Raw genomic sequence first — 14,074 nt, 5'->3', positions numbered from 1 at the left:
CCAGCCCTCCTACTAACATGTGGCAACGCTAGGCAACGCTGCACAAAAGGTACTCTACTCCCTTCCACAAAGGGAACTCCTCAGTTCCTCAAAATACAGGCAGTAGTCAATCATTGGATAAGGATTCCTCCACAGAGTGCATCTGATTTTTCTGGGCTCAGAAAACAACTTCTGAAACCAGGGAGCAAAGTTTTTTGCTAGTATCTCTGTATGGATGACTAAGTTTGTATGTGAGTAGTTGGTAATTAAGAAACAGAAAATAACGATCTGAGAAGTATCTTTACCTCATCACCAGGAGTTATAGTACTTAAAGGGTCACTCATGGAGGCAGATCGATGTATTAGTTTTTCTGAAACTTGTTATTCCTTCCCCTGTTCTGGACAACTTAATCTAGTGTTGCAAATCTGCACAGTGGGGAAGTTGTGGCTTTATTAGCACAGTTATTGGAAGCTTCCAAGTAGCAAGTAAACTAGATCAAAAGTTTTGCTTTCATTCTGGACTCACCTTGTCCTCCCAAGATGCCAGTTGACTTCACTACCATTTCAAGTTTTTTGTCCCAGGTAAAAGTGCGAATGTAGTCTGTTGCAATAAAAAGAAAATACACATGCAAACACGTCATATTTGCTGCAACCCAAGCAATGCTGTTCTAAAACGTATCTATTTCCCCTCAAAACGAACAAGAAAGCAGTAGGCTTCCATAGCCAGAACTTCAGTGTTCTCCCTAGCAGTTGCCTTACTTTCCAGAGTATTGATTATATTTAGGTAGGTTGAATACCAATATCAAGCCTTCCTGCCTCTAGAAGAGCAGACTGCCCAGGCATGCCTGTCTTTACCCACATTAAAGTTTCAAGGGCTCATTCACAAGAGTCACTTAACTGATCCTCATCCCAGAAACGTATCAAGAAGCCCCACTTCACCATAACAGCTCCCACTACTTTAGTGCAACAGCTAAGCATCAAGCCTTGGACACCCACCCATTTAAGCCAGTAGCATTCCTCATCATTGCAGCCCACACAACAGGGCCTACAAATAAAATAAAGTCGTCACAGCTCCTCACAGACCTAACTCACCTGTTTCCTGTATCACATTAAGATCTAAAATAGGTAGAGATTCAGACCTCAGGTTCAAACTAGCCCAAGCTAATGGTTTTTAGTTCCGACTCCACCGTAAATTTAGCTTCAGTACTTTAAGTTCTCGGGGTATCACTTAGAGAACATTTTGATAGGCTGACACAGCAGACATGTTCTTTCTTCTTGAAGTTATTTGTGTTAAACAAGCTCCTTCAGATCACAAACAGCTGTTCTCACCATAGTCAATGAACTATGAGCTTTAAACATCATAGAAAATATACTCTTTGATCAGGTAAGACTTTCCATAGGACAGCAAAGAGCCACATGTACAGAAGGAGCAGAGTCTCATTTACCCAAATATTCAAGAGTCTACAAAACTAGAAAGTAATAACAACTTGCAGTCCTTTGTAGCTGGGACTTCAATTCTCAATTAGAAGTGTTACTGGAATGGCTTTCAAGCTTTATCAGAAAAAGAGTAATCCAGACCTCCTGGCTTGAGATCTCATCTGTAAGCATTTCTGAGCTAGGTTTCAAGAGCATCTTGTTTCCAAGAGTCACTTCCACATCCTGCAAAACAGCTTCATCTCCAAGTCTTTTGCACAATACAAGTTTCCCTGTCTGAAGATGAAGGGTCTCCTTTCCAGTCCCAAGTCAGAGGATGTGGCAAGGTAATTACTGTGTTGTCACTCATACCATCCAGGTCAGACTACACCATCACAAGTGATCCTGTGATATTTAACTTTGCTCTTCCATCCCTATCAATATTATTTCTCCTTAGATCCCCTCACAGAATCACAGAATAATAGGCATTGGAAAGGACCTCTGGAGATCATCTAGTCCAACCCCCCTGCCAAAGCAGATTCACTTAGAGCAGGCTGCACAAGAATGCGTCCTGGTGGGTCTGGAACGTCTCCAGAGATAGAGACTCCACCACCCCTCTGGGCAGCCTGTTCCAGTGCTCTGTCACCCTCAAAGTAAAGAAGTTCCTCCTCATGTTTAGATGGAACTTCCTATATTCAAGTTTGTGCCCGTTACACTTCTTGTCCTCCACACAAGTTAAAATTTAAATGCCTATATAAACATTACTGAATTTAACTTTAAAAATTAAACACATTAAAGCATACAAATAACCTTTCCTACTTCAACTGAAGTCAAAGTGTAGGTTAAACACCAACTTTACCACTTTTTCACTACCTGTGAGGCCTCCTGCATATATTCTTAGGAACACAAATAGCTAACGCAAGCCCTAACAAGAGCCGGGGAGACTTCCTCCACCCTAACCTCTCATGGGTATTCATCAGGGAAAAGAAAGTTCTCCTGACACACATCTTTGTGGTGGTGGTACAGTTCTAAGAGTACTATAAACACCTAAATCAGAAGAAAGCAGTTTCACCATGTCGTGGTTTAGCCTCAGACGGCAACAAAGAACCACGTGCCGCTCGCACGTGCCTTCCTAACACAGGAAGGATCGTAAGAAAAGGCAAGACCCTTGGGTTGGGACAAAGGCAGTTTAACAGGACAGCAAAGGGAACAGGCAAACAACAACAACAACACGGACAGGGGAATATACAAACGCGATTACGGAACCGCCGCTCCCCGCCGCTCGCCGACCGGCCGGACCCGGGACGCCCCAGCCCGCTTTTAAGCAGCAACTTCCTGCCCCCTCCCCCGGCAGCTCAGGGTGGGCGTGGCTCACATGGCATGGAATACCAGGAAAAGTTAACCCTATCCCCACCGGAACCAGGACATTATCCACCCCTTATTCCATACCATCTATGCCATGCCCAGCAGGTTCCAATGAATTGCCACCACTTTCCCCTGTTATATATATATATATATATACACACATATAATGCCCTTAGTTTATGGGTCATCCCTCCAAGGTGTCCGTTGAGTTCTTTTAATCCTCGGCTTTGGGCTCCATTTGTTAGAATGGTCTCTCAGGGCAGGTGAGATGCTGGGTGGTGCTGGTCTGTTGCATGCTGTATTTTTCGGAGCTTGTGACTGGTGCACCTGGTGTGGCTCATGCACGCAGTCCGTGGGCTGAAGATGTAGATCTTGAGGAAACTGCTGGGCGCCAGCTGCTGAGATCAGTTCTTATCCCATCATCCCTGTGCCTTACTTGTAGTACAACTGGTATCAATTAACAGCACACAATCTGATTCATTGGCTATTCTCGCCCAAAATCAGATCCCCATGAGGTACACATCGGACTTCCCCATCCTGCCGCATCACCCACCAAGTGCACCCAGGTCCTTGGGCAAAAGCAATCCCACGGATGGGTTTGCCTTTGCCTGAGGCAGGACTAACCCAGACTGTCTTCCCTAGCATATTCTTCATATGCACTACGGGGACTTTATCCCCTTCTACAGTACATGGAAGTTTTGATTGGGCAGGGCCAGCCCGATTGTTAGATCCCCTGGTGTTAACTAGCCAGGTAGCTTTTGCTAAATGTGTATCCCAGTGTTTGAAAGTCCCACCACCCATTGCTCTAAGTGTAGTTTTTAACAGTCCATTGTATCGTTCTATCTTCCCAGAGGCTGGTGCGTGATAGGGGATGTGATACACCCACTCGATACCATGCTCTTTGGCCCAGGTGTCTATGAGGCTGTTTCGGAAATGAGTCCCGTTGTCCGACTCAATTCTCTCTGGGGTACCATGTCGCCACAGGACTTGCTTTTCAAGGCCCAGGATAGTGTTCCGGGCAGTGGCATGGGGCACAGGGTATGTTTCCAGCCATCCAGTGGTTGCTTCCACCATTGTGAGCACATAGCGCTTGCCTTGACGGGTTTGTGGCAGTGTGATATAATCAATCTGCCAGGCCTCCCCATATTTGTATTTCAGCCATCGCCCTCCATACCAAAGAGGCTTCAAACGCTTGGCTTGCTTGATCGCAGCGCATGTCTCACATTCATGGATGACCTGTGCAATAGTGTCCATGGTCAAGTCCACCCCTCGGTCACGAGCCCATCTATATGTCGCATCTCTCCCTTGATGGCCTGAGGAGTCATGGGCCCACCGAGCTATGAATAGTTCACCCTTACGTTGCCAGTCCAGATCCACCTGAGCCACTTCAATCCTAGCGGCCCGATCCACCTGCTGGTTGTTCTGATGTTCCTCCGTGGCCCGATTCTTCGGTACATGGGCATCTACATGGCGTACTTTCACAACCAGATTCTCTATCCGGGCAGCAATATCTTTCCACAGTTCAGCAGCCCAGATGGGTTTGCCTCTGCGCTGCCAGTTGCCCTGCTTCCACTGCTGTAACCACCCCCACAGAGCATTTGCCACCATCCATGAGTCAGTGTAGAGATAAAGTACTGGCCATTTTTCTCGCTCAGCAATGTCCAAAGCCAGCTGAATAGCCTTCACCTCTGCAAACTGGCTCGATTCACCCTGTCCCTCACTGGCTTCTGCAACCCGTCGTGTAGGACTCCACACAGCAGCCTTCCACTTTCGATGCTTTCCCACAATACGGCAGGACCCATCAGTGAACAGGGCATATTTCTTCTCATTTTCTGGCAGTTTATTATATGGTGGGGCCTCTTCTGCACGCGTCACCTCCTCCTCTGGTGACATTCCGAAATCCTTGCCTTCTGGCCAGTCCGTGATCACTTCCAGAATTCCTGGGCGACTGGGGTTTCCCATTCGAGTTCGCTGCGTGATCAGTGCAATCCACTTACTCCATGTAGCATCGGTTGCATGATGTGTGGTGGGGACCCTTTCTTTGAACATCCAACCCAGCACCGGCAGTCGAGGTGCTAAGAGGAGCTGTGCTTCTGTACCAACTACTTCCGAAGCAGCTCGAACCCCTTCATATGCTGCCAATATCTCTTTTTCTGTTGGAGTGTAGCGGGCTTCGGATCCTCTGTATCCCCGACTCCAAAACCCTAGGGGTCGACCTCGAGTCTCCCCTGGTGCTTTCTGCCAGAGGCTCCAGGTAGGGCCGTTCTCCCCGGCTGCGGTATAGAGCACATTTTTAACATCTTGTCCTGCCCGGACTGGCCCCAAGGCCACTGCATGGACTATTTCCTGTTTGATTTGTTCAAAAGCTTGTCGTTGCTCAGGACCCCATTTAAAGTCATTCTTCTTCCGGGTTACTTGATACAGAGGGCTTACAATTTGACTGTAATCTGGGATATGCATTCTCCAGAAACCCACAATACCTAAGAAAGCCTGTGTTTCCTTTTTACTAGTTGGTGGAGACATAGCTGCTATTTTGTTGATCACATCCATTGGAATCTGACGGCGTCCATCTTGCCATTTTATTCCTAAAAACTGGATCTCCTGCGCAGGTCCCTTGACCTTACTTCGCTTTATAGCAAAACCAGCGTTCAGAAGGATTTGGACTATTTTACTCCCTTTCTCAAAAACTTCTTCTGCTGTGTTTCCCCATACAATGATGTCATCAATGTACTGCAGATGTTCTGGAGCTTCACCCTGTTCCAGTGCAGTCTGGATCAGTCCATGGCAAATGGTGGGGCTGTGTTTCCACCCCTGGGGCAGTCGATTCCAGGTGTATTGGACGCCCCTCCAAGTGAAAGCAAACTGTGGCCTGCACTCTGCTGCCAAAGGGATTGAGAAGAATGCATTCGCTATATCAATCGTGGCATACCACTTGGCTGCCTTGGACTCCAGTTCGTACTGGAGTTCTAGCATGTCCGGCACGGCAGCACTCAGCGGTGGCGTGACTTCATTCAGACCACGATAGTCTACAGTTAGCCTCCACTCTCCATTAGATTTTCGCACCGGCCATATGGGACTGTTAAAGGGTGAGCGAGTCTTGCTGATCACTCCTTGAACCTCTAGTTGACGAATCAGCTCATGGATGGGAATCAGAGAGTCTCGGTTAGTGCGATACTGCCGCCGATGCACCGTTGTGGTAGCAATCGGCACCTGTTGTTCTTTGACCCTCAACAACCCCACAACAGAAGAATCCTCCGAGAGACCAGGCAAGGCAGACAACTGTTTAACTTCCTCTGTCTCCAAAGCAGCTATGCCAAAGGCCCAGCGGTACCCTTTTGGGTCCTTAAAATACCCTCTCCTGAGGTAATCTATACCAAGGATGCATGGAGCCTCTGGGCCAGTCACAATGGGATGCTTTTGCCACTCATTCCCAGTTAGGCTCACTTCTGCCTCCAGTACAGTCAACTCTTGGGATCCCCCTGTCACCCCAGAAATACAAATGGGTTCTGCCCCTCTATAGCTTGATGGTATTAAAGTACACTGCGCACCCGTGTCCACTAGAGCCTTATACTCCTGTGGGTCTGATGTGCCAGGCCATCGAATCCACACCGTCCAATAAACCCGGTTGTCCCTTTCCTCCACCTGGCCGGAGGCAGGGCCCCCCTAATACTCGTCATAGTATCCATTACTCACTTCTTGCATAAATGACTTGGAAGTTCCTTCAAGAGGATCAGAAGCAAGATCAGGCCTTCTGCTTTGTCTGGGGAACGGCCCACTGGAAACTGGGGCGGCACTTTTCCTGGAGGGATCCCCTTTTGTGGTTGTCCTTCCTTGCAACTCCTGTACCCGTGTCCGCAGGATCGAAGTAGGTCGTCCATCCCACTTCCTCATGTCCTCTCCGTGGTCCCGCAAGTAGAACCACAGGGTGCCTCGTGGTGTGTACCCTCTGTACTCTCTCTCTTGAGTGGGGAAATGCCTGCTTCTAATAGCTGAGATGCTGGCCCGTGCAGGTGGGGAGTAGAACATATTCTCTTCAAGTTGCTGGACCTTCCGCGACAGTTTCTCCACAGCTGAGACAAGGGGGGAAGAGAGACTTTCTTCATATCGCCGGAGCCGGCCAGCTACCTCATCCACCGTTGGTCCCTCTTCACCTTTCCATTCCATTACTGCCAGGGAGTTGGCATATGACGATGGTGCGCTCCGTACAAACTTCCGCCACATGGGCCTTGTGCATCGCACCTCATCAGGGTCTGTGGGTAAGTCGGCATTGTCCAAGTCATAATAAATCATCTCCCGCACGGCTAATTCTCTCAGGTACTGGATACCTCTTTCCATGGTAGTCCACTTGCTTGGCTGACATACAACATCCTCACTGAAGGGGTACCTCTCCCTCACGCCTAACAGGAGTCGTTTCCAGAGGCTGAGGGCTTGGGTCTTTTTCCCAATTGCCTTGTCAATGCCGCCTTCCCTAGACAGGGATCCCAGCTGCCTGGCCTCCCTACCCTCTAATTCCAGGCTACTGGCCCCATTATCCCAGCACCGGAGCAGCCAGGTGACAATGTGCTCGCCTGAAAGTCGGCTGAAATCTTTTCGCATATCCCGCAGCTCACTCAAGGATAGGGATCGAGTAATTATCTCTGGTTCTGCCTCTTCCTCCTGCTCTCGTGATGGCCCTGGTTCATCATCATCTCTTACTAAGCGAACTGATTTCTTTGTGTACTTCTTCTTCTGTATGGGGGCAACTGATACCGGCACGGGTTGGTTCTCTGGTTCAGTGGTAGTGTCTGCCGCAGGGGCTGCAGCAGCCGCAGGGGCCGCCGCAGGGGCTGCAGCAGCCGCAGGGGCCGCCGCAGGGGCTGCAGCAGCCGCAGGGGCCGCCGCAGGGGCTGCAGCAGCCGCAGGGGCCGCCGCAGGGGCTGCAGCAGCCGCAGGGGCCGCCGCAGGGGCTGCAGCAGCCGCAGGGGCCGCCGCAGGGGCTGCAGCAGCCGCAGGGGCCGCCGGTCTGGTTTCCATCTCTTCCCCTTGAGGGTGCTGCATAATTCTGAGCAGTGCCTGGTAGATACTGGCCAGGGCCCAGCACAGCGCGGTGAGTTGTGCCTCTCTAGAATAGCCACAACATTTTCCCTTCAAATATTCTACCACTTTATCAGGGTCCTGTAATTGTTCAGGGGTGAAGTCCCAGACCATTGGAGGCGAGTAGTTCTCTAGGTACCTGCCCATGCTCTCCCACATGCCATGCCACCCCTGACTATCCAGCCTCGGAGGAGATCTCTGGGTGGTAGTCTTAAATAGTCGCTTAACCCTAAACAAGACCTGGAACGTATTCAGGAGACATAGCACTAGGAACACACTAGTTTGAGTATCCCAAGGATATTCAAGATTCTCAAAAGCTGTCATACCTGACCCGAAGGAGAAAAGGGAGGCAAAAGGGCTGGGGAAACTATTAACAAATTCTGAGAGACGGTGTCCAATGTACGGACAGGACAACAAAACCACATAAACACCCCAAAATAACCCTCTGAACAGTGATGTTATCATATCATAAACAGATATCGCACAGGACAGCAGAATGATAATCCTCATCCCTCTTCCAGACATGGTAAACAGCATCGCAGGGAGTACATAAGCCATATAGGAATTTATGTAACACAGCCATGAGAACAAACCAAGCAACATGATGACCAGTTATCTCAACCCTTCGAGCCCCACGTTGGGCGCCAAAAAGGACTGTCGTGGTTTAGCCTCAGATGGCAACAAAGAACCACGTGCCGCTCGCTCACGCCTTCCTAACACAGGAAGGATCGTAAGAAAAGGCAAGACTCTTGGGTTGGGACAAAGGCAGTTTAACAGGACAGTAAAGGGAACAGGCAAACAACAACAACAACACGGACAGGGGAATATACAAACGCGATTACGGAACCGCCGCTCCCCGCCGCTCGCCGACCGGCCGGACCCGGGACGCCCCAGCCCGCTTTTAAGCAGCAACTTCCTGCCCCCTCCCCCGGCAGCTCAGGGTGGGCGTGGCTCACATGGCATGGAATACCAGGAAAAGTTAACCCTATCCCCACCGGAACCAGGACACACCATCTGAAAGCAAGAAAATACAAAACACAACCTACCAATGATCCCAACAACCAGCTCATTGTTGGTATCATCACGACCCACCAGCAGGGAATAGTCGATGATGAGGTGGCTGGAGAGGAACTGGGAATCACTGTGTATGGAAGCTCTCAGCACAGCCTTGCAATGGGAACGGATATACAAAGGATTGTCCCGGACCATCTTCAGAAGGTTCTCGTCCAGAAGGACTACATCACAGCTTTCCTTGCCTGTGTCTGTTTTAACATTTCTATTCCGGAGGGAGCCCTTCAGGTCAAAAACCTGCAAATGGAGAACAGCACTACTTTGTTCCATTGTTCTATGAGGTTAAAGACTTCAACATACTTAACTGCAGGGTTCAAGACGGCAGCAAGGCAGGGCAACTCCTTCCTTCTCCACAGGAGGAATTCAGTTAACATTTTCATGCTACAAAAACTTAAAGTTTGTTCAGTGGAGAGTAGCATGGAAGCCTACACGAAAGCTCTGCCTAAAATTTGTCAATTGAGGTGGCAAGTTATTTAATTAATATTTAGCCTAAATTTAAAGGAAAAAGAGTGCCCCTATTTTTATATTGTATGGGTAAATTCAGTTTTCCAGCCAGCTTCTACAGACTCAAATGCTCACAAAAGTAAAGCCACTGAAGAGGGAGGTGGGTCTTGCATGAAGCACCATTTAACACCTGTCGGCAAGGCAGGAGACAGATCATCATTAGGTTGGAAAGGATCTCTGGAGGTGTCCAGTCCAATGCCCTGCTTGAAGCAGGTGCTGTCAGAGAAGATTGTTCAAGCCTTGTCCAGTCAATGTTTCACTAACTTCAGGGACAGAGTTCACAGTCTCTTTGGGTCTCTGTTTTAGTGCCTGACCACCCTCATGATTTAAAAAACAAACAAAAAGAAAACCCACAACAACATCCTTTACATCCATCTAGAATTCCCCCAGTTCACTTCCTCCCACAAACATCCCGTTTGAGGTCAGGCACTGGGACAGAAGAAGGAAAGAATTTATCCTGTCTAGTTTTAGAAGCGGCATTTATTCAAACTTCCTTTTCAGCATCAACTCTGTATTTGAAGAGAATTTTCCCTCAGTCATTTTAAGGTCTTCATTCTACTGCCCCATAAAAGTCACTTTTCCTTTACTAAGGGCAAGACTGAACTCAAAATCTTGTCCCACGCGTGATTTAGATAGAGAACAGTAGGTTCAAAACATTATTAGCTTTCCCTCCACTACACAGTAGCTCACCTTTCCGTCAGTGAGGCTCTCCTTCTAAGCAAATTTGCCTGAAATCCCAGTTAGTAGTTCTGAAAGCTTTGCAAAAAGGTTTCATGTTTTCCTAATTAGGTTGGCAATGCTTTTTCTCAGACAGAGAAGTGCATGGAAGTGCAGAGACAAGTAAGACTTCTAAAAACTGAAGCCTGCACTACAGCTATCTGAACTAGCCGACATAGGCATACAGTTACCAAGGATCACGTAACAAGGAAACACGCACAAACTGTCATCTTTGAGCAGTGCTAGATATAGACAGCACATGCAACGTTCAGAGTTACCTAGACAGCTACTGGTAACTCTGCTCTTGCTCGCAGTCAGAACTGCACTGCAGGGGAACTGCTTACCTGAGCCATTTTCCTGCCATAGAAAAGGTTTTCCATAACAAGCAGGTCCAGCTTCTTCTCAGTGTTGTTTTGAGAATTCTTGTATCCAATTCGATATACCCCAAGGATTTTGGCCAGTGCTGTGGGCTTCTGATAAAGAGAAGACATGGGGTAAGATCTCTGCGTACAGACAATCAGCAATCAAATACTAGAGGCACCACTGTACTGTCTGACTGTGGATTACAGCTTAGAAGCTCCAGCAGAATTCCCACTTTTCATCTTAAAAACACGTTATTAGTACAACTCACACCCTCTAACATTTTCTTTTACTTAAATGAAAATTATGTGTTAATGGAAATTGTTACTAGTCTGTAAAATACAGAACACTGCCTAAAATAAATGCATTTTTTTATTAAATACCTTCTGCTGAACTGCATTAGTGATGTAAGTGAAGTAGTGCGGAGCAAAGTCAAGGAACGACTGGACTTCCAGACGAGGCATCTGCTTCAAGATGAATCTATCATCTGTTTTAACATCAGACAGAGAGGCAGCAGGGTTACATACAGTAAGTGATGTATTCTTTGCAAGTTCTTTAGGACTGTTGCACAGCTTGAAGTGGTTTGAAAAATTAAAGGACTACAGTTCTCTTAAATCCTTAGCTACACAAGCTCATTTCTAGAAACCTTTTTTACTTCATATATTCTGTATTTCTGGATTTCAGCCTTCTAGCAAATCAGGGAGAACAGGCTGCCCAAGTTAGATTTACCACAGCTATACGGGCTTCTTATACAGACAACAGAAACAGCTTACAGACCGTTCCATTCAAGACTTGTTTCAAGTAGGGGCCTAGAATGAGCCATGGTTAAAAAAAAATGCCTATAAATCAACTATAGCACATGGGATTATAAGAAACACTGTATTCGATAATCAGTTTTCCTTGAATTATACCCAAGTTTTTGTTCTGAATCCTGCCTAAGAGAATATAACCCTTCTGCTCAACTGGCCTCCCTAGCTGCTACTACTGAAAAACAGAACTACATTTTGTTCTCCTGCACATACAAAGAAACAAATAATCTGATATTGAAGACTCCAGAACAATTCCCTTAACTTTCCATTCTGAGTGGCTACTTCACAGTCAGCAACCCTCTGGCTAGAGGTAATCAGAGATTAAACAACACACTAACCACCACCAACCCCAAATAATACCCTCTAATTACGAAGGAGGAAGAAGCTGCATTTACCCTCAGTCACATAGAATGCAGCCCCAGATTTGCCACCTCGTGCCTGCCAGGGCATAGAGTGAGAGAGGGATCGGATGAAGTCCTCTTCACTGCTCCCCAGTATCACTTCGCGCATCTTGTGAAACTCGCCAGCATAATAAATCCGGCAGTAGAACTTAGCATTTGCATCTGAAAACTCTGTAAAACGAAAAATTCTTCCTCAGTAACAGCACGCAATACTGACTACCTGAGATGACACTTAGGGATTTTACTGACATCTAGAAGAACACTATTGTGCTAAATATCCCTGTCACAGGACTATTGTACTTCGGAAGTTTAAATCAATAGGATTTAAATGGAAAACTTACAGGAAAGTCAACCTCCTTTATGTTAGCAAACAGTATATGGGAAAGCATCCAGACAAAAGATCAATTAAAAAAGACAGAAGGTTTATAGGGTATTTTTACAACAGAGAGACTGATTACAGTAAGAACTGCACTACTCTGTATTTTTCCTTCCTGTCCAATACAAAGAAAAAATAATTATTAACTTCAAGATTTCCATTACATTTGCATGAGGAAAGGAGTTTGTCAGTTAAAGACTTCAAGTTACTATTTACAACTACTCACGGAGTTCCACATGGGGATTCACCAGCTGTTTCTTCTGGCCATCTCCTCCATCTGCGTCATCTGAAGGCATAAAGGGACCATTCAGTCAGGGCTGTTCATTATTATTATTGAGAACGCCATGTAAGACACTACTTGTAAACTCAGATTACAAGAAAAATATTTACTTTTTTCCAAGAATATAGAGGGAACTATACATAGGGAATGAGAGATACAGCTATAATTGTATGATAGAAAGGCACTGCTATTCATTGGACATGTAAATACAAGCTTTCTCCTTTCTGTTTTCTCTTAATTCATTTTCCATGAGCTGAAACAATGAAAGTTAAACAGGAAGTGAGGAAGAGACTGGGCTGTTTTTTGATTGAGTCAACTCAATCAAAAGGTATTCAAGCCCAGACTACACAATGTCCCTATGGTTACTGGGGTTTTAAAGACCCCTATTTCCCTTCTCATAAAGCAGAGCAACATCTTTAGGAGAAACCTACATTTGATGCTCAAATCATTCATTTTCAATGCATGTTGAGTAATCCTGACTGTTGAAAGAGTATGAGGAGGAGTGCATTCTGGGCCTTATAAGCATGAATGAGATTTGGGAGAAGTAACAATCCAAGACAGAAGGTGGACTCAGTCTTGTACCTTGAGGCTCTGCTCCTTGGTTTTCTGCTCCCTCTTTGCCCATCTGTCCAACCTGGTAGTAGGCACTGTCGGCGCCACGTAAGGTCTCCTTCTTCTGGGAAGACAGGTCTGGGCTTTTCCCTCCAGTGCCACGGAAGAAAGACAAAACACCAGATGCTTTCTTTGCTACAGTGAAAAGGAATAAAGAAGTTGGCCTTGGCATTTGCACAGGCAGTTTAATAACTCATACAAGCATTGTCCATTCATCGTTCTAACTGGAGGAATGATGTCATTCAACTAACTCATTTGCTATTCTTCAGGCAACCAAGGTCCATCAGCTAAGCTGATTTAGTATTCTGAAAAGCATTCTCGAATGCCGAGTCATTTGAAAACACAGCCCAAGCATAAATGTCTTTAACATAGTAAGAACCTCAGCCTCACTTCTCCATTTCAAAATATTTTAATTGCCATCTTTTTAAAGAAGGCAGTACCAAAAGAGGTTGGAACACATTATGGGCATCATACCCCACTAAGCAGGCTAGACTAAGAACAACCCAAGGTGCACTACACCATAACATATTAAATCAGGGAATGATAGTCTGATCTCATAATAATCAGAGAAAGCCATCGCGGGCAGAGACTTCAGAAAACAATCTCCCCCCCCCCCCACCCCCCACCATGTTCTACATCAAGTCAGGTCTAAGACTAGTCACAATTTCAACTCGGAATGAATTTTCTTTGTTCTAACTTAATTTTCACAAAAGCTAGAATCCAGGTTAAGTGGTTGCAAGTCTGAGCTGAGATTAGCATCATGGATATGATTTTGGCAAAATGGTCTTACGCTGTTCTGGTTCTGCATTGCGAGTTGAAGGACCCATGTTAGCCTCAGGCAGGCGGACAGGGCTACTGTTCTTTGGTTTGCTGTCTGACATGCTGAAAGGAGAAAGAAAAAAAAAGTTATGAGCCCAACAAATACTGCCACCTGAGACACTATTGCTTTACTTGTGTACATTTATTTCTCCTCCATGCCTAACGCTAAGTACTGCTAAGGGAAGAGGATACAGTTTAAAGTTGTAACGGTGTGGGACTCTCCAAAGTTGTCCTCCTCCAAACCCTGACAAAAAACTCCCAGTGCTCCATAGCAAGAGTTCCATCCATCATCACAG

At 46.4% G+C, this 14,074-nt stretch overlaps 1 protein-coding gene across 26 annotated transcripts in view; it reads right to left on the bottom strand.

Moving 5' to 3' along the window:
- PIKFYVE (phosphoinositide kinase, FYVE-type zinc finger containing) overlaps nt 1–14,074 on the bottom strand; it is a 78,197-nt gene that overhangs the window by 6,852 nt on the left and 57,271 nt on the right. For 25 of the 26 annotated variants that reach the window (XR_012588238.1, XR_012588239.1, XR_012588240.1 and 22 more), the window contains 8 exons: nt 13,750–13,841; nt 12,930–13,094; nt 12,294–12,353; nt 11,686–11,862; nt 10,865–10,968; nt 10,466–10,594; nt 8,876–9,137; nt 505–579 (listed from right to left, as the gene is read on the bottom strand). Coding sequence is in view for 22 of the 26 variants with exons in the window: in XM_074593999.1 (XP_074450100.1) it covers nt 505–579; nt 8,876–9,137; nt 10,466–10,594; nt 10,865–10,968; nt 11,686–11,862; nt 12,294–12,353; nt 12,930–13,094; nt 13,750–13,841 (1,064 nt within the window). In the remaining 4 variants the exon portion in view is untranslated. Of the gene's footprint in view, nt 1–305; nt 405–504; nt 580–8,875; nt 9,138–10,465; nt 10,595–10,864; nt 10,969–11,685; nt 11,863–12,293; nt 12,354–12,929; nt 13,095–13,749; nt 13,842–14,074 lie in introns of those variants that run through there. The other variant, XM_074594000.1, reaches the window with a different exon arrangement.

Source organism: Larus michahellis, chromosome 7 (genome assembly GCF_964199755.1).
Source record: "Larus michahellis chromosome 7, bLarMic1.1, whole genome shotgun sequence".
NCBI lineage: Eukaryota > Metazoa > Chordata > Aves > Charadriiformes > Laridae > Larus > Larus michahellis.
This window is presented reverse-complemented; position numbering and strand designations above follow the sequence as displayed.